The 27,919-nt window shown below is 37.2% G+C and overlaps 1 protein-coding gene and 1 non-coding gene across 2 annotated transcripts; both read left to right on the forward strand.

Moving 5' to 3' along the window:
• Positions 1-3: 3 nt before the first annotated feature.
• On the forward strand, positions 4-27,919 carry TMEM116 (transmembrane protein 116). The gene is made up of 10 exons (XM_052654460.1): positions 4-17; positions 500-563; positions 8,440-8,571; positions 20,083-20,187; positions 22,216-22,265; positions 23,360-23,443; positions 23,786-23,924; positions 26,140-26,284; positions 26,882-26,955; positions 27,713-27,919. Exons 1-10 carry the CDS (start codon positions 4-6, stop codon positions 27,917-27,919), a joined length of 1,014 nt encoding a protein of 337 aa, XP_052510420.1.
• LOC128062688 (U6 spliceosomal RNA) lies at positions 281-385 on the forward strand. Its single transcript, XR_008200841.1, has one exon. It is a non-coding gene; the product is annotated as a U6 spliceosomal RNA (small nuclear RNA).

Consider the following 27,919-nt stretch of genomic DNA (forward strand, 5'->3'; position numbering starts at 1 on the left):
GTCATGGCTACTCTGAGGTAAGTTTATTTAATCTCATGTAATGTGACTGTTTAAACTACTACAAGCAGAACTGGAGAATTCTTGTAGTTTCTATATCTCCACCCCCCACCCCCTGGGGATTTACTTTTATTCTTTAGAGAGAGATGCTCTTCTTTACCGTGCTGATTTTTTCTGAATAATAAAATGCAATAACATCAACAACTACAATAATAAAAAAACAGATTGAAGAAATCAAAGGATATTTCGGTCAACAGGATTGATTTTCAAAACCAGTTGCAAAGTGTTCACTTTGGTAGCCCATATACTAAAAATTGTAACGTTACAGAGATTAGCATAGCCCCTGCTTAAGGATAACACACAAATTCATGAAGCATTCCATATTTTTAAAACTGTGCAGTTTAATTTATATCAATTATATGTCAGTAACTATATAAAATCAATAGCAAAAACAAAGGAGCCCCAATTGTCCTGTTTAATGAAAGTCTTTTATCTCTGTCAGTGTTATAGGTTCAAGCTCACTTGTTGCCTATGCTGTATTCCAGAACATACAGAAGTCTCCAGAGGTGAGCCATCTGTTTTCGTGTTGGATTTGAATTTTCAGTGACTTAGCCTTTGAAATAATTAAGTGAGGTGGGTGTCCCCTGTAAGTGATGGAATCTATAAGTTGCTTGTGAATTTGTCATTTTGATCCATTGGGATGCTTTAGACATTGCCAGTAGATCTCCCTTTTCTTTTAGTAGTTATTTTAACTATAATTTTTAATACTGAGAAATGGACTAGATGTGGATTAGTGGATAAATGTAGATTTTTTTGGAGTATGCATTAATTATTAAAGTCAAGGAGATGGAAGCCTATAATTTGCTCTAAGCATGGCAGGGTCCTGCCAAGAGGTGAGTTTTCTGATGTTGATATGTCGGTAAAGTTGCTAGTGGGGCTGGAAATAGTTCAAAGACTGCTATACAAAAGATATTTATTTTGCTGTTCTGGCCTTCTGGCAATTACATTTAACAGTGAAAACAGAACAAAAATACATCCTATGTAAAACTAATCATACCAAAAAACCCCTTTCCTTTTGTTGAGATGTAATTGACAAATAAAAATTGAATATTCTTTAGGTATTAAAAAAAACCAACCAGGGAGTTCCTCAGTGTCCTAGTGGGTAGGTTTCTGGGCTTTCACTGCCTTGAAAAAATATTTTAAGAAAAATATAAGGAAACTTTAAAAATCAGGCCAGGTGGCACAGAATTAAGCAAAATGTAATTTAGAACATGTATTAGAGAACTTTTGTAATGTAGAAAATGTCACTAGGTTTTATTTGGCCCACTTTAACTCCATATGTTAAATACTTTATCTTGTTGGTCCTCATCACTGTCCTGTGAGAAGAATGGTATTAGCTAAATTTTGCAGATAAGGAAATTGAGACTCAAAGTCATGAAATAAGTTGTTCAAGTTACACGGTAAGTAGCAGAGCAGGGATTTTTCAAAAGCCTTAACTCTTAACTACAATCCCCCTTCAAATTAAACGCAATTTTCATAATTATTGTATTATTGCTACATATGCCCAGCATTTTAAACACGCTCTTCAGGACTTCCCTGGTGGTCCAGTGGTTAATACTCTGCTTCCACTGCAGTGGGCATAGGTTTGATCCCTGGTTGGGAAAGTTCCGCATGCTGCTTAGGGCAGCCAAAAAAAAAGAAACATTTTTCATTTAATCCTTAAAATAATCCTGTGAGGTAGATATTATTAGTCTGATATTATAGATGGAGAAATGGAATCCTTATTAAATTGATGGATTTTCCTAAGGTCTCATAGCTAGTAAGTATTAAAACTAGTATTTGGATGCAGACTTATCTTGTTCCAGAGCCTCTCCTCACCTGTATTTTTTTTGTTGTTGAAGATTTTTTTTTTTAATGTGGACTATTTTAAAAGTCTTAACTGAATTTGTTACAATATTGCTTCTGTTTTATGTTTTGTTTCTTTGGCCCTGAGGCATGTAGGATATTAGCTCCCTGATCGAATCTGTACCCCCGGCACTGGAAGGCAAAATCCTAACCGCTGGACCACCAGGGAAGTCCCTCTCCCATACGCTTTAAACCGCTGAAATATAGTGTCTAATGAAAAGAGAATTTTGAATTTCAGAGATAGAATGTGGCTATGTAAGTAAAACTAGAAAGTAGAAGTCTTGATACTGTATTGTTAGTTGCCTGCCAAAGTAATCAGGCCACACATCTTCCTGTGAGGTGAAATTACTTAATGTTTGCTTCCTGGATGTTTATTAAAATTTTCATCCAGGTGTGATTAAGTTAATAAAATATAAGTTACATAGAAAGGAGTAAGCAGAGATTCTCAGTCTCAGCCACTATTGACCTTTAGAATTATATGATTATTTGTTATAAGTGGCTGTCCTGCATCTTAGGATGTTTAGCAGACTTTACCTATTGGATGTTACAGAAATCTTCCTCACCCAGTTGTTATAACCCAGTTGTTCAAATGTTGTCAGATGTCTCCTGGAAGAGACAGTCACTCCTGATTGAAAATCGCTGCTCTAGGGTGACCTCTGCCATGACAGTGGGTTAGAGCTTTATAAAGATGTGGTGTCTAGTTTGGCCTGGGGTACAACCTTTAATTTCTCTGGCTTCAGTGCTCATACCTTTCACATAACCAGAGCCTGAAGGACCTTCAGTTCAGTTCAGTTCAATCGCTCAGTTTTGTCTGACTCTGCGACCCCATGAATCGCAGCATGCCAGGCCTCCCTGTCCATCACCAACTCCCGGAGTTCACTCAGACTCACGTCCATCGAGTCCGTGATGCCATCCAGCCATCTCATCCTCTGTCATCCCCTTCTCCTCCTGCCTCCAATCCCTCCCAGCATCGGAGTCTTTTCGAAGGAGTCAACTCTTCACATGAGGTGGCCAAAGTACTGGAGTTTCAGCTTTAGCATCAGTCCTTCCAAAGAAATCCCAGGACTGATCTCCTTCAGAATGGACTGGTTGGATCTCCTTGCAGTCCAAGGGACTCTCCAGAGTCTTCTCCAACACCACAATTCAAAAGCATCAATTCTTCGGTGCTCAGCCTTCTTCACATTCCAACTCTCACATCCATACATGACCACTGGAAAAACCATAGCCTTGACTAGACGGACCTTAGTCAGCAAAGTAATGTCTCTGCTTTTCAATATACTATCTAGGTTGGTCATAACTTTTCTTCCAAGGAGTAAGCGTCTTTTAATTTCATGGCTGCAGTCACCATCTGCAGTGATTCTGGAGCCTCCAAAAATAAAGTCTGACACTGTTTCCACTGTTTCCCCATCTATTTCCCATGAAGTGATGGGACCAGACGCCATGATCTTTGTTTTCTGAATGTTGAGCTTTAAGCCAACTTTTTCACTCTCCTCTTTCACTTTCATCAAGAGGCTTTTTAGTTCCTCTTCACTTTCTGCCATAAGGGTGGTGTCATCTGCATATCTGAGATTATTGATATTTCTCCCGGCAATCTTGATTCCAGCTTGTGCTTCTTCCAGCCCAGCGTTTCTCATGATGTACTCTGCATATAAGTTAAATAAGCAGAGTGACAATATACAGCCTTGACGTACTCCTTTTCCTATTTGAAACCAGTCTGTTGTTCCATGTCCAGTTCTAACTGTTGCTTCCTGACCTGCATACAGGTTTCTCAAGAGGCAGGTCAGGTGGTCTGGTATTCCCATCTCTCTCAGAATTTTCCACAGTTTATTGTGATCCACACAGTCAAAGGCTTTGGCATAGTCAGTCAAGCAGAAATAGATGTTTTTCTGGAACTCTCTTGCTTTTTCCATGATCCAGCAGATGTTGGCAATTTGATCTCTGGTTCCTCTGCGTTTTCTAAAACCAGCTTGAACATCAGGAAGTTCACGGTTCACGTATTGCTGAAGCCTGGCTTGGAGAATTTTGAGCATTACTTTACTAGCATGTGAGATGAGCGCAATTGTGCGGTAGTTTGAGCATTCTTTGGCATTGCTTTTCTTTGGGATTGGAATGAAAACTGACCTTTTCCAGTCCTGTGGCCACTGCTGAGTTTTCCAGATTTGCTGGCATATTGAGTGCAGCACTTTCACAGCATCATCTTTTAGGATTTGAAATAGCTCCACTGGAATTCTATCACCTCCACTAGCTTTGTTCGTAGTGATGCTTTCTAAGGCTCACTTGACTTCACATTCCAGGATATTAGTAATTATTAATTCAGTAGTTCCTACACATTCTGTTTTCTTGGTTTAGGGAAGATTCCAATTTTTCCAGCTTAAATATCAGTCATACTGCTGCTGCTGCATCGCTTCAGTCGTGTCCAACTCTGTGCGACCCCCGAGACGGCAGCCCACTAGGTTCCCCGGTCCCTGGGATTCTCCAGGCAAGAACACTGGAGTGGGTTGCCATTTCCTTCTCCAGTGCATGAAAGTGAAAAGTGAAAGTGAAGTCGCTCAGTTGTGTCCGACTCTTAGCAACCCCATGGACTGCAGCCTCCCAGGCTCCTCTGTCCATGGGATTTTCCAGGCAAGAGTACTGGAGTGGGGTGCCATGGCCTTCTCTGGTCAGCTATACTACACTTTTTTTTTATTTGTTAAATAACATTTTTAACAACAAAGACATATGAGCAATAATCTGAATGAAAGATAATTATTAAATTAATAATTATGGTAAATTGGAGAAATCCATGGGAAATCTTTGAGTGGACTAGCTGATTAGACAGTGACTCGGAGAGGCAACCTTAAAAGAGAAGAAAGTGGCTTAGGCCAGCCAATGTTAAAAAAAAAAGGCAGATGTACTTCACTACACTTGTGTGGCTTCATTTCCTTATGAAGGTCACTTTTGATATTCTTTGTAACTTGATTTCACTGGAAATATTGGGAAGTGGGGTTTTGGAAGAGTGTTAATATGGGTTGCTTTAGGTGTTTTACCTTTCCAGATAGACCTGGACCCAGAACCTTCTCAGGGAAAGCCTTTCACATAATGCATTCTGTCTCTGCATTTTATTTTGCTCTTGATTTTAATTAAGTAAATACAGATACATGTTTTTTTTTAAGATTTTTCTTTCATGTTTAGGATCATTATTAAGCTTTTTCATGTCTTTCTTAACTACTGTTCTGATTGTATTTTTATTAAAACATTTTTTATTTTAAAAAAATATTTGGCCAGGCCACATGGCATGTGGGATCTTAGTTCCCTGACCAGGGATCAAACCAGTGCCCCTTGTAGTGGAAGCATGGACCACCAGGAAAGTACCTTTTTAAAAAAGTTTTAAATTTTCTATATTTTGTATTTTTCTTAAAGTATGGCTTCTATCATACATGTCTTTGTGTTGCCTTTTATATAGTATCTTGTTAAACCGAAGGGGTGACATATTTTTTTAGTTCAATAATGGATGCATCAGTTTTGTTTTTTAATGGTATATTCTTTACATATATATTTTTTAGAAATATTATTTATTTATTTGACTGTTCCTGGTCTTAGTTGCATCACATGAGATCCTTTAGTTGTGGCATGCAAACTGTTAGTTTCATTATGTGGGATCTAGTTCCCTGACCAGGGATTGAACCTGGATCGCCTGCACTGGGAGTTGGGAGTCTCAGCCACTGAACCACCAGGGAAGTCCCAGGTTTTGTTGTTTATTTGATTTTGTCTCCTGTTAATAGAACTCATGATTTTCCATCCATGAGTGAAAGTATATAAACCTCTTTTTATCCTTTATTTCTCCATGAACAACCTTAGGTATGTTTTAATGACCAGCAGTTCCCTATGTTTAAGGTTATTTGTTGAATCATTGACTATAATTATGTTCTTGCTCACAAGAGCTGCTTGGCTGCCTTTCTGCTCCAGAGTTTATTTTGTATTCTGTTTTAATTTTTTACCCATTAACAGTTATAAACTTGTGGTAGGTCATAGACCAGTAAAATCTGTGAAAGAATTTAGGTTTTGCATTTTTGAGCTTAATATAGATGGGATAACACTGCATTTTTGAGGATGTATTGCTTTGTGATTTGCTTTTTTCCCTCATTATTACTTCTGAGGTTTGTCCATGGTGTTGTGTATAGCTCTGCTTCATTTCTTTTTCATTGATGTTTAGCACTCTGTATTATGAACATACCACAGTTTATCTATCTGTGCTACTTTAAACAATCTGGTAGATGTCTTCTGATGCCCACATGCAAAAATTTATCTAATGTATTTACCTAATAATAGAGTTGCTATAGGATATGGATATCCCGTAGATAATGCCAAGCTTTCTTCAAATGGTTGTGCCAACGGTGTATGAAATGTCTCATTGCTTCATGTTCCCCTCAGTAGTTGATATTGTCAGACTTTAAAATTTTTTGTCATGGTGTGTAATTTTTGTCTCACTGTAGATTTTTTTAAAAACTAAAGTTTATTTATTTTTGACTGTGCTGGATCTTCGTTGCTAAATGTGGGCTTTCTCTAGCTGCAGTAAGCAGGGGCTATTCTCCTGTTGTGGTGCACAGGCTTAGTTGTCCCAAGGCATGTGGGATCTTAGATCCCAGACCAGGAATTGAACTTGTGTCCCCTGCATTGACAGGCAAATTCTTAACCACTTAATTGGGCCACCAGGGAAGTCCCAGTCTCATTGTCGATTGGTTGATTTGACTTTTGGTCCCCTTGTAGTTTATGATTGATTGACTTTGGTCTCCTTATAATTTTAATTTTTTAATTTCTTTTATTACTGATTGGGTCAGATGTATTTTCACATGTTTATGGTTATTTGAATTTCTTTCTTAACTACCTGTTCAAAGCTTATGTCCTTTTTTTTAATTAGTTTTTCTTATTGCATTTTAAGAGTTTTTGTTTGTCTTTAATATTGTTTGGATACTATTCCTTTGTTAGTCATATGTGTTACAAAGATCTCCCACTTTGTAGCTTGTCTTTTCACTTTCTTTATGGTATCTTTTGACAAACATTTTTCATTTTAATGTGGGCAAATTTTTAACTATTTCTTTTAGAATTTTGTTTAGGAAAAACTTTCCCTAAAATTGAAGACATTCTGAGTGTGTGAAATAGAAAGTTGGGGCCCAATTTCATTTTTATCCATATGGATACCCAGTTGTTCTAGTATCACATTTTGAAAAGCCTGTTCTTTCTCCACCCAGAAAGCTACCTCTGTCTTGTATCAAAAGTTTATAAATCTTATATATATATATATATGTTTGCATGCTTGGGCTTGTTTGAGACTCCATTCTGTTCCATTGATCTATTTGTCCGTCTCTGGGCTAGTACCACTGTATCTGCTTTATATTATATCCAGCTTTATATTGTTTTGGTATGTGTAGGATAAGTCCTCTTTCTCATTTTTCTTGAAGAATGTCATGGTTAACTTGATATTTTGTGTTTCAGTATCAAATTTAGAGCTAACTTCATCAAACTATATAAGAAAATATGTTGAGATATAATGATTTACATTTAATCTGTGTATCAGTTAAAGGAGAACTGACATTTTCATAATACTGGATCTTACAGTTCATGAGCATTCACCTTAGATCTTTGGGGTCTTTTAATAAACATTTTATTATTTTCTCCATGGGGGTCCAAAACTGTTTTCAAGAAAGTGGGAGTGTGTAGACCAAAAGGAGAAGGATACTAGAAAGTGAGACAGACAAACTTCAGAATGTAGCTAGAAATTGAAAGACAACATATATAATTCTTGCTGGTATTTTTCTCTACCTTGACTTTCATTAATATGAAAGCCTATAAGATGAATAAAATCTTAGGATCTTGTCCATAACATGATAACCATAGTTGATAACACTATATTGTATAGTTGAAATTTGCTCAGAGGATAGACTGTAAATGTTAAATGTTCTCACACACATTTATGTTACATAGGTAAATATGTGAGGTGATGGATGTGTTCACTAACTTGAGGGAAATCCTTTCACAGTGTATATATACATCAGATCATCACATATACTTTAATTATCTTATAATTTTATTTGTCAGTTATATATCAGTAAAGAAATATTGCAAATTAAAACTATATGAAAATTTAAAAACACCTGTTTTCATGTTCTTTGTGTTCTTAACCATATCCTAAAACACTCAGATCTCATTTCTTGTTGTTAGAAGATGTTGGCTGTGCAGCTAGAACACTTAAAATTTCCCATTTGAGCTATGTCTCCATTACAAAATTTTTCATTTTTTCTTTGTTTCCTTTGACCCTGTATCTGAGGAAGGAATGTCTCTGTGAGGGAGAAGTTCCTCTGGTTCCAGAACAGTTGGAATAATTGAGATTTCAGATTCCTTCCTACCTGGATTGTTCATTTAGATTCCCTACAGTTAGCCAGTAGCAGAGGGCCCAGAGAAATTATGCCCAGTTTTATATTAGAAAGGTTAAACCTAATTGATTGTTACATTCTTTTGGCTGCATCATTTTTGAAAGTATGAATTTTCTTGCTTTGACAGAGAAGACCACTTTTTTACCTGAGCTTCTCTGACCTCCTTTTGGGGATATACTGGCTCACTGAGGCACTTCTCTATGGTACTTCAACAGCCAATAAGGACATTGTCTGCTATAACCTGCAAGTAGTTGGACAGGTGAGTGCTACTAGATTGTGACAACATCTTGTATGAAAGGCACACTCTGATCTAAATAAGAAGTGAAGAAAACCCATTCTGGAAAGTGGGACCCTTTTATTTATTGTTACACTTTGAAATAATAGCTTTTACTGTTTTTCCACATTAAAAAACTACTTACTATAGAAAACTTGGAAAATATGGAGAAGCAAAAAGGTAATTAAATCACCCAGCTATAATTACTCTTTAATATTTTATCTATATTATAATATACATAATATATATTATATGTAATATACATAATATATAATGTTTTCAATCTTCTCTATAGATAAATGCATTTTAGAGCAAATATACTATATTAATACTCTTTATAATCTGCTCTTATTATTCAACATACTGTGACCATACTTTCACATAATGGAGTATATTTCAACATCTTCTGCGATTATTGCATTTTTTATTAATATAATAAACATTGACTTTTAGAAATACTACATATGATTATATGTAAGTTATATATCTTTCATAGATTTTATCAGTGGATTAACCTATCTAGTACTATCAGTATATAATGTTTCTGAGACTTGGGATGTGAAAAAAGTAGAGGTTAATGTGCAGTCTATACTCACTGCTGGTTACTTCCTCTGGGAGTTGTTGCAAGAGGGTAAATTTGTTTTAATTTAGTAGGAAAATACTAATATGTAATTAGTGATATGAACTCCAGGTACTGATAATATGTTACCTATCTCATATGAATTTAAGTATCTTAGAGACATACTTTATTCAGTCCTGCTTATAACCTCATAAATAGGGTTAAGGCTGTGTTTTCTCAGGTAATAATAAACAATTATTATATTATAATATTATAATCTTTGTTGTTGTTCAGTAGTTTCAGTTGTGTCTGACTCTTTGCAACCCCATGGACTGCAGCCCTTCAGGCTTCCCTGGCCTTCATTCAGTTCAGTTCAGTTCAGTCGTTCAGTTGTGTCCAGCTCTTTGCAACCACATGGACTGCAGCACACCAGGCTTCCCTGTCCGTCACCAACTCCCGGAGCTTGCTCAAACTCATGTCCATTGAGTCAGTGATGCCATCCAACCAACTCATCTTCTGTTGCCTCCTTCTTTTCCTGCTTTCAGTCTTTCCCAGCATCAGGGTCTACTCCAGTGAGTCAGTTCTTTGCATCAGGTGGCCAAATATTGGAGCTCCAGCATCAGTCCTTCCAGTGAAAGTTCAGGGTTGATTTCCTTTAGGATTGACTGGATTGATCTCCTTGCAGTCCAAGGGACTCTGAAGATGATTCTTCATTCAGCACACAGTTTGAAAGCATCAGTTCTTCGATGCTCAGCCTTCTGTAGGGTCCAACTCTCACATCTGTACATGACTACTGGAAAAACCATACCTTTGACTATATGGACCTTTGTTGGCAAAGTGGTGTCTCTGCTTTTTAACATGCTGTCTAGGTTTGTCATAGCTTTCCTTCTAAGGAGCAAGTGTCTTTTAATTTCATGACAGCAGTCACAGTCCACAGTGATTTTGGAGCACAAGAAATTAAAAGTCTGTCACTGTTGCTATTTTCTTCCCCATCTATTTGCCATGAAGTGATTGGATCAGATGGTGTATCTTAGTTTTTTGAATGTTAAGTTTTAAGCCAGCTTTTTCACTTTCCTCTTTCACCTTCATCAAGAGATTCTTTAGTTCCTCTTAATTTTCTGCCATAAGGGTGGTGTCATCTGTTTTTCTGAGGTTACTAATATTTCTCCTGGCAATCTTGATTCTAGCTTGTGCTTTATCCAACCTGGCATTTCACATGATGTACTCCGTATATAAGTTAAATAAGCAGGGTGACAATATACAGCCTTTGATGTACTATTTTCTTTTTTTTTTTTTTTGATGTACTATTTTCTTAATTTTGAACCAGTCCATTTTTCCATGTCCGGTTCTAACTGTTGTTTCCTGACCTATATACAGGTTTCTCAGAAGGCAGTTATGGTGGTCTGGTAAAATTCTCTATAAGAATTTTCCACAGTTTGGTGTGATCCACACAGTCAAAGGCTTTACTATAGTCCATGAAGGAGAAGTTTTTCTGGAATTCTCTTGCTTTTTCTGTGATCCAGGGGATATTGGCAACTTGATCTTTGGCTCCTCTGCCTTTTCTAAATCCAGCTTGTACATCTGGAAGTTCTCAGTTCATGTACTGTTGAAGCCTAGTTTGAAGGCTTTTGAGCATTATCTTACTAGGAAAAAAAAATCTGCATTGGAATTCTGAACCTGATTAACTTTGTGACCTTAGGCAAGTACTTCATCTTTCCACACTCAGTCTCCTAAATCTATAAAACTGTCACTAGTAACAGTTACGTTGTGTTTGGCACGGATGTGATTGTTACTTTATTTTTTGAACTTTACTGAGCTATGTATTCAAAAACTACATATATTTAAAGTGTACATTTTTTTATATATGTATGAAATCGTCACTGCAATCAAGTTAATAAACATTCCTATTTCTGTCACCCCCTAAAATTATTTCAAGTGTTTTTTCCCTTAAATGCATTATAAATAGTTGCTTTTAAAAATACTAGTTGGGAAGAAGAAAATGGCAACCCACTCCAGTATTCTTGCCTGGAAAATCCCATGGATGGAGAAGCCTGGTAGACTACAGTCCGTTGGACATGACTGAGCGACTTCACTTTCTTTCTTTTACACAGGATTAAAAGAGGCTCCATGACGACACTTGGTTCCTCCTGAACTCGTTTTTCTCAAGCATTGAGCTGCTATTGGCTCAGCAAACCAGTATGTCTTACTCATGAAAATGTTTTTCTTAATTAGCTGTATTAATGAACCTCTGTATTTGCTTGGAAATCTGCCTGTCTTCAAGATTCATGTCAATTGTTTTATGGCCAGAGATGACTCTCTTTCTACCAATTCTATCTCAAAATGCTTGCTAACCAGTATAGAATGCTTTGCTAAAAACTAACAACTATCTCAAAATTCTTGGTGATCAGTATGTAATGCTTTGCTAAAAACTAACAAGGGGCCACTGTTTATGTCCCCTTCTGATGTCTATGTCAGAAGCTTTCTCTATCCCTTTACACTTTAATAAAACTCTGCTACACACACCAAAAAATAAATAAATAAAAAAATACTGGTTGGATGTTTCCAACATCTGGCTCATTTCTGAGTTGATGTTTGATGATTATCTTCTCCCATGAGAGTCAGTGACATTTTTCTTTTCTTTATATATAGAATGTAATTATCATCTCATCATCTTTAGGCAGTGGTTCAAATCTCAGTCTGTTTCTCTAATCCTTGGCTATGCTGTTTTGGGACTGCCATGCTCATGCATGGTGTAGGGATTAGGCTGAGACTTCTGTGGAATCACACACAGAATCAGAGCATCCTCATTTCTGACTCTTATCATTTCTGGGATTCTCCCCATACATTTCCATACCTTCCTACCTGATGGGAGCCCTTCTCCGGTTTCTGTAGCCTAAAGGATGGGTTTCTATTAGAGTTTTAGGTGCCTACATTGAGCAGCATCATGATTGGGGCACACATTTGAGGCAAAACTGTGAGAAAAAGTTTGGGAAACTTATTTCTGTGCAGTTCACTTCTTCACATTTGATTCCCTTCTGTAATCCAGTTGCTTTTGTTTACTTTTCACAGTCCTCAAGTAGTTGATTTTTATATTTTTACCAGACAGTTTTTGTTTGTAATCAGTGGAAGGGATGGACTATAGAGGGCTTAAACACAGTAGCTTATTTATTTAATGAATTAGTTGTAGTTTTTGAAATTGTGGTAAAACACATTTAACATAGAATTTTCCATTTAACCATTAAAAAATTTTAGGTTTTGGTAAAAATACATAACAAACTTTAGTAGTTTAGCCACTTTTAAGTATACAGTTCAGCAGCATACATTCACATTGCTGTGCAACTGTTACCACTATTCACCTCTAGATATTTTTATTATCCCAGACTGAAATTCTGTATCCTTTAAATAATACCTTTCCATTTCTTGTACCTTCCAGCCTCTGGTAACCACCTGTGAATTTGACTACTCTGGGTACCTCATGTGTGTACTAAGTTGCTTCTTGTCTGACTCTTCATGTCCAACTCTTTGCGACCCTGTGGACTAAAGCCCACAAAGCTCCTCTGTCATGGGGATTCTCCAGGCAAGAATACTGGAGTGGGTTGCCATGCCCTCTTCTAGGGGATCTTCCCAATGCAGGGATTGATCCCATGTCTCTTTTGTCTCCTGCATTGGTAGGTGGGTTCTTTACCATTAGCACCACCTGGAAAGCACTGGGTACCTCATATCAGTAGAATAATACAGTATTTGACCTTTTGTGTTAGCTTGTTTCACCGAGCTTAATGTCTTCAAGGTGTATCCATGTTGTAGCATGTGTCAGAATTTCTTTTTTTTTAAATTTAAGATATAATTGATGCATAATATTTTATTAATTTCAGATGTACAACCTAATGATTCACTTTTTAATAGATTATCGTTTATTTTATACATAGTAGCTTGTACTTGTTCATCCCCTATCCATTTTTTGCCCCTCCCTCATCTGTTTTTTTCCACTGGTAACCACTTGTTAATATTCCAGGCAAGAATATAAACAAGTGGTTTCAATCCATAGGGTCTCAGAGAGTCACACAGGACTGAAGCAACTTAGCACAACCAGTTGTTTATTAGGTATATCTGTGAGTTTGTTTCTGTTTTGTTACATTTATTCATTTGTTTTATTTTTTAGATTCCACATATAGGTAGTAACATATAGTATTTATCTTTCTCTGATTATTTCACTAAACATTATACTTTCCCATTCCATCTATGTTGTCGTAAATGGCAAATTTTCATTCTTACTTATGGCTGAGTAATATTCTATTTTGTGTGTGTTTGTGTGTGTGTTTATTTATTTATACCATGTATTTTGTATGTGTTCATTTGTTGATGGACAGTTAAGTTTCTTTCATATCTTGGTTATATAAATAATGCTACTATGAATATTGGGAAAAGTTATGACCAACCTAGATAGTATATTGAAAAGCAGAGACATTACTTTGCCGACTAAGGTCCGTCTAGTCAAGGCTTTGGTTTTTCCTGTGGTCATGTATGGATGTGAGAGTTGGACTGTGAAGAAGGCTGAGTGCCAAAGAATTGATGCTTTTGAACTGTGGTGTTGGAGAAGACTCTTGAGAGTCCCTTGGACTGTAAGGAGATCCAACCAGTCCATTCTGAAGGAGATCAGCCCTGGGATTTCTTTGGAAGGAATGATGCTAAAGCTGAAACTCCAGTACATTGGCCACCTCATGCGAAGAGTTGACTCATTGGAAAAGACTTTGATGCTGGGAGGGATTGGGGGCAGGAGGAGAAGAGGACGACCAAGGATGAGATGGCTGGATGGCATCACAGACTCGATGGACATGAGTCTGAGTGAACTCCGGGAGATGGTGATGAACAGGGAGGCCTGGCGTGCTGCGATTCATGGGGTCACAAAGAGTCGGACACGACTGAGCGACTGAACTGAACTGAACTGAATATTGGAGTTTGAAATTGTCTTTTCAAATTACTGTTTTCTTTTTCTGTGGCTATATATGCTCAGGAGTAGAATTGCTGGATCATACGGTAATTATATTTTTTTCATGAACCTCCATACTGTTTTCCATAGTGGCTGAACCAGTTTACATTACCAGCTGTTCTAGGGTTCTCCTTTTCCCCACATCCTCACCAACATTTGTTATTGGTGGTCATTTTGGTGATATCCATTCTGACAGATGTGAGCTAATATCTCATTGTGGTTTTTATTTGCATTATCCTGATAATTAGCAACACTGAACATTTTTGTGTGTGCCTGTTGGCCATCTGTATGTCTTCTTTGGAAAAATGTCTATTTAGTTCTTCTGCCCATTTAAAAATTTGGTTTTTTGGCTTCTTGATATTGAGTTGTATGAGCTATTCATATATTAGCTCCATATTGGATATATCATTTGCAGATATTTTCTCCTGTTCTGTAGTTTGTCTATTCTTTTTCTCACTGGTTTGCTTTGCTGGGCGAAAGCTTTTAAGTTTAATTAGATCTCATTTGTTTATTTTGCTTTTGTTTCCATTGCATGAGGAGACATCCTAAAAAATATTTCTGTGTCAGAGTATTCTGCCTATGTTTTCTTCTAAGAGTTTTATGGTTTCCTGTCCTACATTTAAGTCTTTGATCCATTTTTAGTTTATGTTTGTATATGGTGTGATCATAGGAGTTGTTGTTGTTTGGTTGCTAGGTCGTGTCCAATCTTTTACGACCCCTTGGACTGTAGCACACTAGGCTCCTCTGTCCATGGGATTGCTGGGGCAGAAATACTGGAGTGGGTTGCCATTTCCTTTTCCACAGGTCTTCCTGACTCAGGGATCAAACCTGCATCTGCTGCATGGCAGGCTGATTCTTTACTGTTGAGCTGCCAAGGGAAGCATTGTATGGTGTGGTAAAATGTTTGAATTTCATCCTTTTACACATAGCTGTCCAGTTTTCCCAGCAACACTTATTGAGGAGTATCTTTTCACATTGTTTATTTTTACCTCTTTTGATAGATTAATTGACCATAAGTGTATGGTTAATTTCTGGACTCATTATTTTGTTCCATTGATCTGTGTGCCTGTTTTTATGCCAATACCATACTGTTTTGATGACTTACCTTTGTACTGTAGTCTGAAGTCAGGGAATGTGATACTTCTAGCTTTGTTCTTTTTTTTTCAAGCTTTCTTTGGCTATTCTGGGTCTTCTGTGGTTCCATATAAATTTTAGGATTATTTGTTCTAGTACTCCTAGGTATTTTGATAGAGATTATTGCCTTGAGTCTGTAGATTGCTTTGGATACTATGGACATTTTAACAATATTAATTCTTCCAATCCGTAAACATGGTGTATCTTTCTATTTCTTGGTATCATCTAGTTGCCTTTGTCACCATTCTATAGTTTTCAGAATATGTCTTTCACCTCTTTAGTTGTTTATTTTTTTTTTTGATGCTATTTTAAATGGAATTAGTTTTTTTGCTTTCTCTTTCTGATAGTTCTTTATTAACGTATAGAAAAGCAACAGATTTCTGTATATCAGTCTTGTGTCTTGCAACTTTACTGAATTCACTGATGAGCTCTAGTAGTTTTTTGGTAGAGATTTTTAAATTCTGTATGTGTAGTATCATGTCATCTACAGATGGTGACCATTTTACTTCTTCTCTTCTAACTTGGAGGCCTTTTCTTTTTCTTGTCTGATTGTTGTAGCTAAGACTTCTATTACTGTTGAATAGAAGTGGTGAGAATGGGCACCTTTGTCTTATTCCTGATCTTCGAGGACCACTTTTCACTGTTGAGTATGATATTAGCTGTGGTTTTGTCATCCATGACCTTTATTATATTGAGGTATGTTCCCTCTATACCCAATTTGTGGAGAGTTTTTTTAATAAATGGATATTGAATTTTGTCAGAAGCTTTTTCTGCATCTATTGTGATCATCATGATTTTTATTTTCCTGTTTGTTAATATGGTATAACACATTGACTGATTTGTGGATATTGAACCATTCTTGCATTCTGGGATAAATTCCACTTGATCATGGTATATGTTCCTTTTTATGTATTGTTGAATTTGGTTTGCTAATATTTTGTTGAGGATTTTGACATCTAATTTCATGATTATGTTGTACCTTGGTATGGTTTCTTCATGTTTCTTATGTTTGGTTTTATTAAGTTTCTTGGACATGGTGGTTGTATTTTCATCAAATTTGGAAAATTTTTGGTTATTATTCCCTCAAATATATATATTTTTTCCTCCCTTCCTCTCTACTCCTGCTGGAATTCCAATTCCATATTAGGGATTATTAGCCTGCTTGTATTGTTACATAACTCACTGAAGTTTTGTTCCTTCTTTTCAAAGTCTTTTATCTCTAGGTGTCTCATTTTAGTTTCCAATTCTGTGTCTTCAAGCTTACTAATTTTTTGCAGTTTCTAATTTTCCCATATATTTTTCATCTCTAGACTTTCAACTTGGATCTTTTTTATATCTTTCATTTCTCAATGTTGTGCTAATGCTTTCCTCTACCTTCTTGGACATACTGAGTATATTTACAGTAGTTCCTTTAACTTTTTTCCCCCAATTTTTATAATCTAGGTTGTTTCTGGGTCCATTGCTATTGATTAATTTTTCTCTTGATATGGGCCATAATATCCTGCTTATCTACATGACTTAAAATATTTTAATACACACCAGATATTATAGATTTTATATTGTTGACTATTAGGTTTTATATATACATATAAATCCCCTTTAAATTCAGTAATTTTGTCTTCAATGTAGTTAACTCTGAGTTCATTTGATCCTTGGTTTGTTTTGAAGGCTTGCTTTTAAGCTTAGTTAGGGCAGTATTTCATGTATAGCTAATTTGGTTTAATTAGTAGGGCAGTACTCTTCTTACGATTTTACATTATTATTCTACAATACTGCCATTCAGCCTATGGATTAAGAAGTCTTTCCGCACTGGCTTATGGAGACATAAACTATTCCTTTAGGGATTTTTTTCTTTTGAAGATTGTTCTACATGTTCCTTTCTGGTGCTTCTTTCTCTGTTCTTCATGGTTTTCTCTCTCATGTGTATAGATTAATACTTAACCAAAGACTTGAAGGTACCTCTGCAAACCTGCAGAGCGCTAGGTCTCTATGTATCTGCCTCTTCTCTGATAAGTTGCTTCACACATTTTAGCTGCCTTGGCCTCCATGAACACTGAAATCTGTCTCAGCTCATAGACAGCTTATTTCTTTTGGATTCCCCTTCACCACACTCACTTTGCCCAGCTGGGTAGCTGGGTTCAACTTGTTTGTTTTTCTTTTTTCAGGGATTACTGTTCTGTACTGATTGTTATCCGATGTTTGAAAACAGAGTATTTTCATGTATTTTGTCCAGGTTTTAGGTTTTTAAGGCTGAGGTGCAAATTCTATTCCTTTTATTTCATCAAAGATGGAAGCAAAAGTTCCTTCTCTTGGATTTTTGTCGTGCTGGCTTGTTGCAATCTTGTCAGCTCTTCGATGTTTTTAAAGATTAAAAAAATATTCATGTTTAGTTCTTTTGAATGGAAAGTTCAGTTTGGATAGTCTAGGCTTTCATTATTAGAAATGGAAATTCTTATGTCCTTTTCTTTATTTTTTTTTCTTTTCTTTATTTTTTAAATTTTTATAGGAGTATAGTTGATTTACAATATTGTGTTAGTTTCAGGTATACAACAAAGTGAATCTGTTCTACATAAACAAATATCCACTCTTTTTTTAGATTCTTTTCCCACATAGGCCATTTCAGAGTATTGAATAGAGTTCCCTGTGCTATACAGTAGGCCCTTACTAGTTAAGTATTTTTTATATAGGAGTCTGTAAAAGCCTCTTGATGAAAGTGAAAGAGGAGAGTGAAAAAGTTGGCTTAAAGCTCAACATTCAGAAAACAAAGATCATGGCATCCGGTCCCATCACTTCATGGCAAATAGATGGGGAAACAGTGGAAACAGTGTCAGACTTTATTTTCTGGGGCTCCAAAATCACTGCAGATGGTGATTGCAGCCATGAAATTAAAAGATGCTTACTTCTTGGAAGACAAGTTATGAGCAACCTAGATAGCATATTGAAAAGCAGAGACGTTACTTTGCCGACTAAGGTCCGTCTAGTCAAGGCTATGGTTTTTCCAGTGGTCATGTATGGATGTGAGAGTTTGACTGTGAAGAAGGCTGAGCGCTGAAGAATTGATGCTTTTGAGCTCTGGTGTTGGAGAAGACTCTTGAGAGTCCCTTGGACTGCAAGGAGATCCAACCAGTCCATTCTGAAGGAGATCAGCCCTGGAATATCTTTGGAAGGAATGATGCTAAAGCTGAAACTCCAGTACTTTGGCCACCTCATGCGAAGAGTTGACTCCTTGGAAAAGACTCTGATGCTGGGAGGGATTGGGGGCAGGAGGAGAAGGGGACGACAGAGGATGAGATGGCTGGATGGCATCACTGACCTGATGGATGTGAGTCTGAGTGAACTCTGGGAGTTGGTGATGGGACAGGGATGCCTGCTGCGATTCATGGGGTCGCAAAGAGTCGGACACGACTGAGCGACTGAACTGAACTGAACTCTATATGTCAGTTCCAATCTCACAATTTATCCCTCCCCCACCCCTTATCCCCTGGTAAATTTAAGTTTATTTTCTACATCTGTGATTTTACTTCTGTTTTGTAAAAAACGTTCGTTTGTACCCTTCTGATGTCCTTTTTTCAATTAAAAAATGAAATAGGAAAAGATTCTATGATATCCTTATAAAAATAGAACAGTTGACTGAGAGGAAGTGAATAATGTGGTTCCTCTGAACAGTCAAAAGGATAAAATAAGGACGCTGGGACATATTTTAGGTAGGCCTGGGTTGAATTCTGACTTGGCCCAGTTTTGCATAATAGAGATACTAGATGGTAAGTTACTAATAGACCAGTAGTTAGGATTCTTACAGTAGAAAATAATGAAATAAATTGAAAGAAGCCATCAGTTCAGTTCAGTTGCTCAGTCGTGTCCGACTCTTTGCGACCCCATGAATCGCAGCATGACAGGCCTCCCTGTTCATCACCGACTCCTGGAGTTCACTCAAACTCACATCCATCAGGTCAGTGATGCCATCCGGCCATCTCATCCTCTGTCGTCCCCTTCTCCTCCTGCCCCCAATCCCTCCCAGCATCAGAGTCTTTTCCAAGGAGTCAACTCTTCGCATGAGGTGGCCAAAGTACTGGAGTTTCAGCTTTAGCATCATTCCTTCCAAAGAAATCCCAGGGCTGATCTCCTTCAGAATGGACTGGTTGGATCTCCTTACAGTCCAAGGGACTCTCAAGAGTCTTCTTCAACACCACAGTTCAAAAGCATCAATTCTTCAGCGCTCAGCCTTCTTCACAGTCCAACTCTCACATCCACACATGACTACTGGAAAAACCATAGCCTTGACTAGACGGACCTTAGTCGGCAAAGTAATGTCTCTGCTTTTGAATATACTATCTAGGTTGCTCATAACTTTCCTTCCAAGGAGTAAGAGTCTTTTAATTTCATGGCTGCAATCACCATCTGCAGTGAGTTTGGAGCCCCCCAAAATAAAGTCTGACACTGTTTCCACTGTTTCCCCATCTATTTGCCATGAATTGATGGGACTGGATGCCATGATCTTTGTTTTCTGAATGTTGAGCTTTAAGCCAACTTTTTCACTCTCCTGTTTCACTTTCATCAAGAGGCTTTTTAGTTCCTCTTCACTTTCTGCCATAAGGGTGGTATCATCTACATATCTGAGGTTATTGATATTTCTCCTGGCAATCTTGATTCCAGCTTGTGTTTCTTCCAGTCCAGCGTTTCTCATGATGTACTCTGCATATAAGTTAAATAAGCAGAGTGACAATATACAGCCTTGACGTACTCCTTTTCCCATTTGGAACCAGTCTGTTGTTCCATAGTGGGACAGTTATGATCAGTTGTTTTGATTTTCATCTAGGTATTGTACATCTCCTCATTTTTCTACACCATCAATTATATCTGGTATCTGTACAAAGAACTGAGGATGAAACCTAGCCAGAGTGCACAGAGGACATTTTCACTGGTAAGTTTTATTCAGAGGTGATAGTTAAGAACAGTATGCTAAAACAAATCCACATGTCTTTGACAAATAGTTGAGCACTTAGCACTGACTAGGTGAAATCATGGGAGTTAATAAAAGAGAAAACTCATGGAATTTCCACTCTGTTGACATGATTTCTCTACTCTTTTGCCACCACCACCACCACCAACAGGATTTGATTATAGGAAACATTATTTACAATATTACCATTCTTGCCTGGTTCCTTTCAGTAGGGGAAATCCTTCTTGGCTCTATGCCAATCCATCATTGTTAAAGAAGATGATCTTGGTGAGCAGATAGGGAAATGCCCAGCTAGTTAACCTGGGATTTGGGTTGTGGATATTGGAAAGGCAGAGTGTTGTGCTCTAAAGTATTTTGTTGGTATGTGTGGGTTACACATATTGGTTTGCAGAAGGGCAGAGGAATAAATGCGTGGTAATTAGAAAACAGGATGGATCCAGGAAGCAACCTGTTCCTTCTTTGAGTCACAAGAGTTTTGGACACTGTCTAGCATTACAGAAAGAGAAGAGAACACTTGGTAAATAAGTCAATATACCTGGATCCTTTTCTGTGTATACATATCTTACATATATAATTCACCTATTTCATGTGTACAGTTCAGTGGTTTTAAAACTAAACTTATCAGGTTGTAAAATTATCTTAAATCAGTTTCAGAATATTTTCTTCACTCCAGTAAAATCCTTCATGCATATTTACTGTTAAATTTGTTTTCCATACCCTGCCCTGCCCTTGTTGTTCAGTCTCTATGTCGTATTTGGCTCACCCTGCCCTAGGCAACTGCTGATACACTTTCTATGTCTGTAGATTTTCATTTTCTGGACATTTCATATAGATATTTTATATATCATACAAAATATTTTGGTGTCTGGTTTATTTGGCATAATGCTTTTGAAGTTCATTCATTGTATATAAGTAATGCATTCCTTTCTATTGCTAAATAGTATTCCATTGTATAGTACTCTTAGTTCCTTATTTTTGATTCTTTAAGTAAATCACTAGGTGATTTAGCAGATTACATTTTTATGTTGTTAGCAATGTTCATTTCTTTAACTGTCTATGTTTATTTTATCTTACTCAGTATTCTAGTCATTTTATTTATGCCGTATCCATTCTGTCATGGCTTTTTGAAGGAAAATTTTTGTTCAAGAGCACCATAGAATAAATGAATCTAGAAAGCCTCCCAGCATATTTTTTCCAAAGCCTACAGTTTTAGAACAAATGAAAGTGGTATCCTGTCATGCACATGATGAAATGCAGCAAATGTTTGTTGAATGAATAAGTGGTATTATAGCATTGTGAAAAGAGCATTTGAAAGTAAATTAGGAGATCTGTCCTCTAAACCTATTTCTGTCATTTATCTCCTGTATGACCTTGGGCACATCATCTTCCTTTCTTGGGCCTCAATTTTTCATCATAAAAATGAAGTGCTGGGGGACTTCCTCATGGTCCAGTGGTTAAATATCCACCTTCCAATGCAGGGAACATGGGTTCCTATTTTCTAGATAGGTCTTATATTCAAGGTGCCTTTTTTGATTCTGTCTTATACTAACCCTGGGTTGTGAGTGGTTTCTGCTGGTCATCTTATACATAGACTTTTACTCCACCTATAAGGTCTGAACAGTTTACACCTCCCTTGATCTAAAAGAGGAGAGGATTGAGCAGTTATTAGAAGATGAAGATTTACTATGTAATTTCATATTTGCCTTTCTTCTTAAGAGAATTTGTTGTGGTATCCAAATCTTATATTAAGCTACTCTCTGCAGGCCCTCTACTGGTGTATTTTTTAATATACAATAATACAGATAAATTCTCTTTATCTTCAGTGCTAAGGAACTATTCATTTCATTTACTTTTTTATCAAATATTGCTTAACTGAAGCAAACCTGCTATTGGGAATTTTTGTACTATCAAATAGTAAGTGATGACCTGGTATTATTATAATATGATTGGCAATATCCTGAGACATAGTCACATTTATTATTTTCATAGGTTATAGATTATACCTGCCGAATTAGTCAAATAGCCATCATTTTGTCCAGGTAAGATTTTTTTTTCCTTCCTAGCATGGTGTAGACTCATTATTCTTGGGTCCAGGTGGGAACAATTAAAAGGACAGAGCTCTTATTTCCATTCATTCTGTCACTCCTTGGTCCTCACATAGCTTTACTGAGTAGGAAGCAACAAATGTGTAATTACTGATTTCATTTTCCCAGGTAAATAGGCAAGCAATTTGAAGTTACAGACTGGGTTTTAGCCCCAGTTCTGCCATGAACTGTGTGTGACCTTGAGTGAATATTTTTCCTCTAAGCCTTTTGACTTCAGATTCCTTTTCATATATCATGAAAGCTGTAATAGATGATTTTTAAGAACTTATTCACCTTTATAACATTGGGTGAGACTCTTTTACTAAACTCAGAAAGTATCTGACCTAAAGTGATGGTCACATTGAGTTGATTTTAGACATTGTTATCTTTTACTCCTGGATCTTTTCCAGTTATAGGAATCTGCATATATTAAGCTGGATAAATAACTGTTTGCTTAAGGCTGTGTTTTGGAAAATTTCTCAGGGAATGGACAGAGCACATAGGTCCTTGATAGATTTTTCATTTCATTTTGACCCACTTGGTTTTTTAATCTGATCATGCAACTCCCAGAGTGCATGCTTAGTCACTCAGACATGTCCGACTCTGCAATACCATGGACTGTAGCCTGCCAGGCTCCTCTGTCCATAGAATTTTCCAAGCAAGAATGCTGGAGTGGGTTGCCATTTTCTGCTCAAGGAACCCTACCAACCCAGAAACTGAACTCACATCTCTTATGTCTCCTGCCTTAGCAGGTAGATTCTTTACTGCTTTGCCACCTGGGAAGCCCATAGCTCCCAGAGACTGTGAAAATCTGTTAGGTTTTATTAACCTAGATATAAAATGCATTTCGTGCTTCATTTCACCAGGAACTTGAAAAGAAAGTATACTTAAAATTTTTGAAGTATTTTTCTTGAAGAAATTAAATGTGTATGTTTTCATGGAGAGTGGATAGGGTAATGGTATTGGGAGAAGGATAGGAGAATATTTTGCACAGGGAAAAAGGCATAAAAAAGTCTGAATATTAGGGTGATAATTTTTTTCCCTCCCAGTCTGATACCTCTACTGTTGATGGTACCTGTATTCTGTTTGGGCAACGTCAGTGAATGTTTCCGCAACTTCAGCCAGAGCCACAGGTAAGTAAGGACCAAACCTATCATTTTCATGGTAGACTACACCTATTCTTTTCTGTAAATAAAGATGGAAGATGACTTTGTACATCCATGCTATCCAAGGTGCTTGTATTTTAAATAGGCTATGGATAGGGGCTATAGTCAAGGCTAAAAGTACATTAAGTAGAAATATGACATAAAGTGACTAGATGAGAATGTTTCAGTGAGAAGGAACAAGGTATTATGGACAAGGCTTAGCTAGATGATAAGTAAAATTGCATACTCATTAAGTTTTGTCGCACTGAATGGCTCTCTCTCTGGTCTTACACCTGTAGCAACACTCCAGACCATTGATTCTCTTCCTAGGTGTATCCTGATGTACTCACCACCACCAGCCATGGCTGAGCTCCTGCCTTCTGCCAACACATCAGTCTGTAGCACACTTTATTTTTATGGGCTCATCATTTTCCTGGCCAGCTTTGTACTCAGCTTCTTCACCATTGTGGTACTGTACCTCCCTATCTGCCTTTATGGAAAGTGGGATGGGGTGGGGTGAGGTGGCGCAATATTTCTGGGCCTCCATGGGAAAGATGTGGTACATAGGCACTTCTTATAGTCTTAGAACCAAGGAAGTGACTGGTACATATTGATAATTTAATTACTTTCTCAATCTTTTGTACTTCCCAAAGTCAAATGATGAGTGGGGATAAGAGCCTGTATTCATTAGGTGAGAATTATGCTCACTCTAGAACTAGTATGTGTTCCTATGGATCCTCACGAAGGACCAGACCAGAAAACTAGTATGTGTCAAGTATATTCTTTATATAGTATGATTTTCTGGAGCACAGAACATGTTCTTTGATTTAATTTTCCAAATAATTAAGAGTTTTCTTTTCTTGGTTCTTCATTGAATATAAATTTGTGCTTATCCTATATCTAACTGAGTTTAAAGTATTGAGTGGTTCATACAGTTACTAAATACTCCTTTGATATCATCAGAATGATGGACAAATAATCATCTGTGGGACAATATGTTATTTATATATAACTGCCTAGGACAAAATCAGTAAGCAAGGAAATATGCCTTTTTATTTGCCAAATCTACTTTTCAGTATCATTTTCTCCTCTTTACATGCTAGTTCAGGGATTATAAATTATGCTTGTAGACCAACTTTATCCCACAATTTTTTTCTTTTTGCTAGCATACCTAGCATGTGTGAATGAAATGCAGTTGTGGAATATTTTCTTTGATAATTCAAAAGTAAGTTATGGAGGTAGCTTTGATCAAATCAGCAACTTTGTAAAGAAAGCACAGTGACTACTTTATGTTAAAATGACCTTGATGGTTTTCGCTTAGAACTGATTGACAAGAGAGACCAGTCTCCCAAAACATGAGACCCTGGGGATTCCTGTTTGCTCCTTCAGAATAACCTAGACTTCAATGGGCATTCAGAACTGGCATTCTGATTCTTTTTTAATTGGAAGATGGTGAACTGATTTCTACTAGACATAAATAATCTCAAATCAAGTTTTGGCCTCCTTTTGATTCCTGTATCTGTGGGTAAAGGAAAATGCATGACTGAACTTAAGGAATTGGGTTATTAACTTAGATAGTGAAAAGTGAAAGTGAAGTTGCTCAGTCGTGTCCGACTCTTTCCGACCCCATGGACTGTAGCCTATCAGGCTCCTCCGTCCATGGGATTTTCCAGGCGAGAGTGCTGGAGTGGATTGCCATTTCCTTCTCCAGGGGATCTTCCCGACCCAGAAATCGAACCTGGGTCTCCCACATTGCAGGCAGACACTTTACCATCTGAGCCACCAGGAAGATCTGGATTATTTGAAAAAAGTTTCAGATTTGGTCACTTTTTTTTTGTTGTTGTTGTTTTACTTGTTTTACTCACTAAAGTTGTGTCCAACTCTTTTGCAATTCTATGGACTATAGCCCCACCCAGGCTCCTTTGTCCATGGGATTTCCCAGGCAAGAATACTGGAGTGGGTTGCCATTTCCTTCTCCAGGGAGATCTTCCCAACCCAGGGATAGAACCCACATCTCCTGCATTGGCAGGCAGATTCTTTACCACAGAGCCACCTGGGAAGCTCAGGTTTATTACCTAATTTACTCCCCAACAGAAAAGATATTTAACTGATTTATATTTATTTCGTTAACTAAAGCGTGTTCAAATTGCTCCCAGTTGAAAGGGAAAAACAATCTGTTTTCCATCTAAAGATAGTAAGAATCTTCCTAAAACTTTTTTTGGGGGGAGCTGAGAATATTAAGCTCTGCCAAGTGCTAAACTATTTATTTAAAAGGTTTTAAGCTAGAACACTGTCTAACACAACCTCTAAGAAAGTATTTTGTAAGAGAATCTGGTTATATCTTAGTTTTAACTTCCCATGCATATTGTAGGTAACCTCATTGAGAAAAATAAAAGCCTTAGGGTTGATGTAAATTTTACATATTGAACATGATAACCACAAGTTTGACTAACATTTGTCCATTTCCTTGGCCAAGCAAAGGATCACTCTGGAGAATTTTCTCTCCAAAAAAGAAAAAAGAAAAAAAGAAAAACCTTATCTCAGATAGTAAAGACAATAAAGATAAGAGGATGGTCTTTCCTGCTGTCAGATCCTAAGAGAAGGCTCTCTCCAAAATGACAGACTAGACAGGGAAGTTTTAGTAAGTGTTAGGCAGACTACTCACTGCTCTAATCCATGTTTAGGTTTTACTCATTCAAGCCCAGACACTCTACAAGAAGTTTCTGAAATCGACTGGCTTTCTGGGGAGTGAACAGTGGGCAGTGATTCACATCTTGGAGCAGCGAGTACGTTTCTACCCAGTGGCCTTCTTTTGCTGCTGGAGCCCAGGTGGGTATCTTAACTGAAAGATCTAGGCAGTGAAAAGGATAATTGTTAGACTGTAATCAAGCAAAGTAGTTTCACCAAAAAGTATGACTAGAAATTCCCATCCAGCATATAAAATTTACTTTGGTCCCACCCATATTTCCAGTTTTTCTCAACCTCCTTAACTTCTTTTCCTTCTTATGTTTTTAGAAGCTGAGAGAATTAGACATGTAATAATATGAGAGGAAATGTCATGACAGAACTCAGAAATATTAACACCTGCCCTTCCGACTGCACAGAGTTGTAATGTGAGGATCAGATTGGATAATGTTTATGAAAAGGCTTGATAAACATGTTAAAAATCATAACTTGTGTCCTCCCTATAGTATGTTTTGCTTCCATTACTACTCTTAATAATCTGCAAAGTTTAATCACTGAGGAATAGCAGTGGAGACCTGCTGTTGGAGGAGACCTGAAGCCAGTGGTTTATATAACTGGTTTATCTCACTGCTAGTCTTCATCATGCCTCTAATTCTCACAGTGCTCAAGTGTTTATACTGAAAAAATTTATGCTCAGATACCCAGAACTGGCAACAAGATCTGTGCTTTGTGTTTTCACAGCTGTCATTCTGATGATCATAAAGCTGACAAAACTACAGGACACCAGACTTCATATGGCCCTCTATGTTCTCCAGGTAACATCTTCAAAAAAACATCCAGCATGTCTGTTCTTACACTTTGTTATCCTGTTCTCTTACACTGCCAAAATTCAGTAAGCACCTTTTCCCCCACTTAGGGTATTTCTTTCTACATTGCAAGAGAAAAATATATTATTTGCATTCAGTTCTGAAAAATGTGAAGATTTCCTCATTGATGAGGTAGATATCTTTATGAAAGCGCTGCCATGCATTTCAGAGCTTGTGTGTCTCTAGCCAATTTCATTTTATTGATGTGTTTTTTTAAGGGATGGGTAACAAAAGACAAGCTCTTCCAGGTAATGTTCTTATGAAACACTGATAGTGACATGACTGTCTCTCATCCAGAGTGAAATGAATAGATAAATTAGCTATTCTAGGTGAACAGAGAGAAAGAAACAAAGAAAAGAATGATTCTTTCCCCCCTTGTCAGATTTAAGTAGGTTTTTGGGGGCTCTCAGACTATGCTGCTTGGCAGTTTCCTCAAGCCTAACCCAGGAAATAGGGGAATAAGGTGGGATATTGAAACCACTTCATTGTCTGTATGTATATAGTAAGAAATATGACTAACTCTCATGACAAAGAACAGTGTGAAAAGTGAGTTCAGGAAGAGATGAAAAATAGTTTTTAAAAACAACACCGAATCTTGATTTTTGAAGTGAATATAACAATGATTTATAAATAAGAGGAATGGAACTCCTCCCTAAATCTCTGAAAACCTGAAGGATGGGCTCCATCACCCCTTCATCTCCTCCAGGCTCTAACAACATCATCTCTGGGTCTGCTCAACTGTGGAGTATATGGCTGGACACAGTACAAGTTCTACCAACTAAAGCAAGAGGCTCGGCGTGATGCAGACACCCAGACACCATTATTATGCTCACAGAAAAGATTCTATTGCAGGGGCCTGGATCCGTTGGAGTCAACTCTTGCTTTTGCTACTAGCACCTCTACCATTCTTTGA

Source organism: Budorcas taxicolor, chromosome 17, assembly GCF_023091745.1.
Source record: "Budorcas taxicolor isolate Tak-1 chromosome 17, Takin1.1, whole genome shotgun sequence".
NCBI lineage: Eukaryota > Metazoa > Chordata > Mammalia > Artiodactyla > Bovidae > Budorcas > Budorcas taxicolor.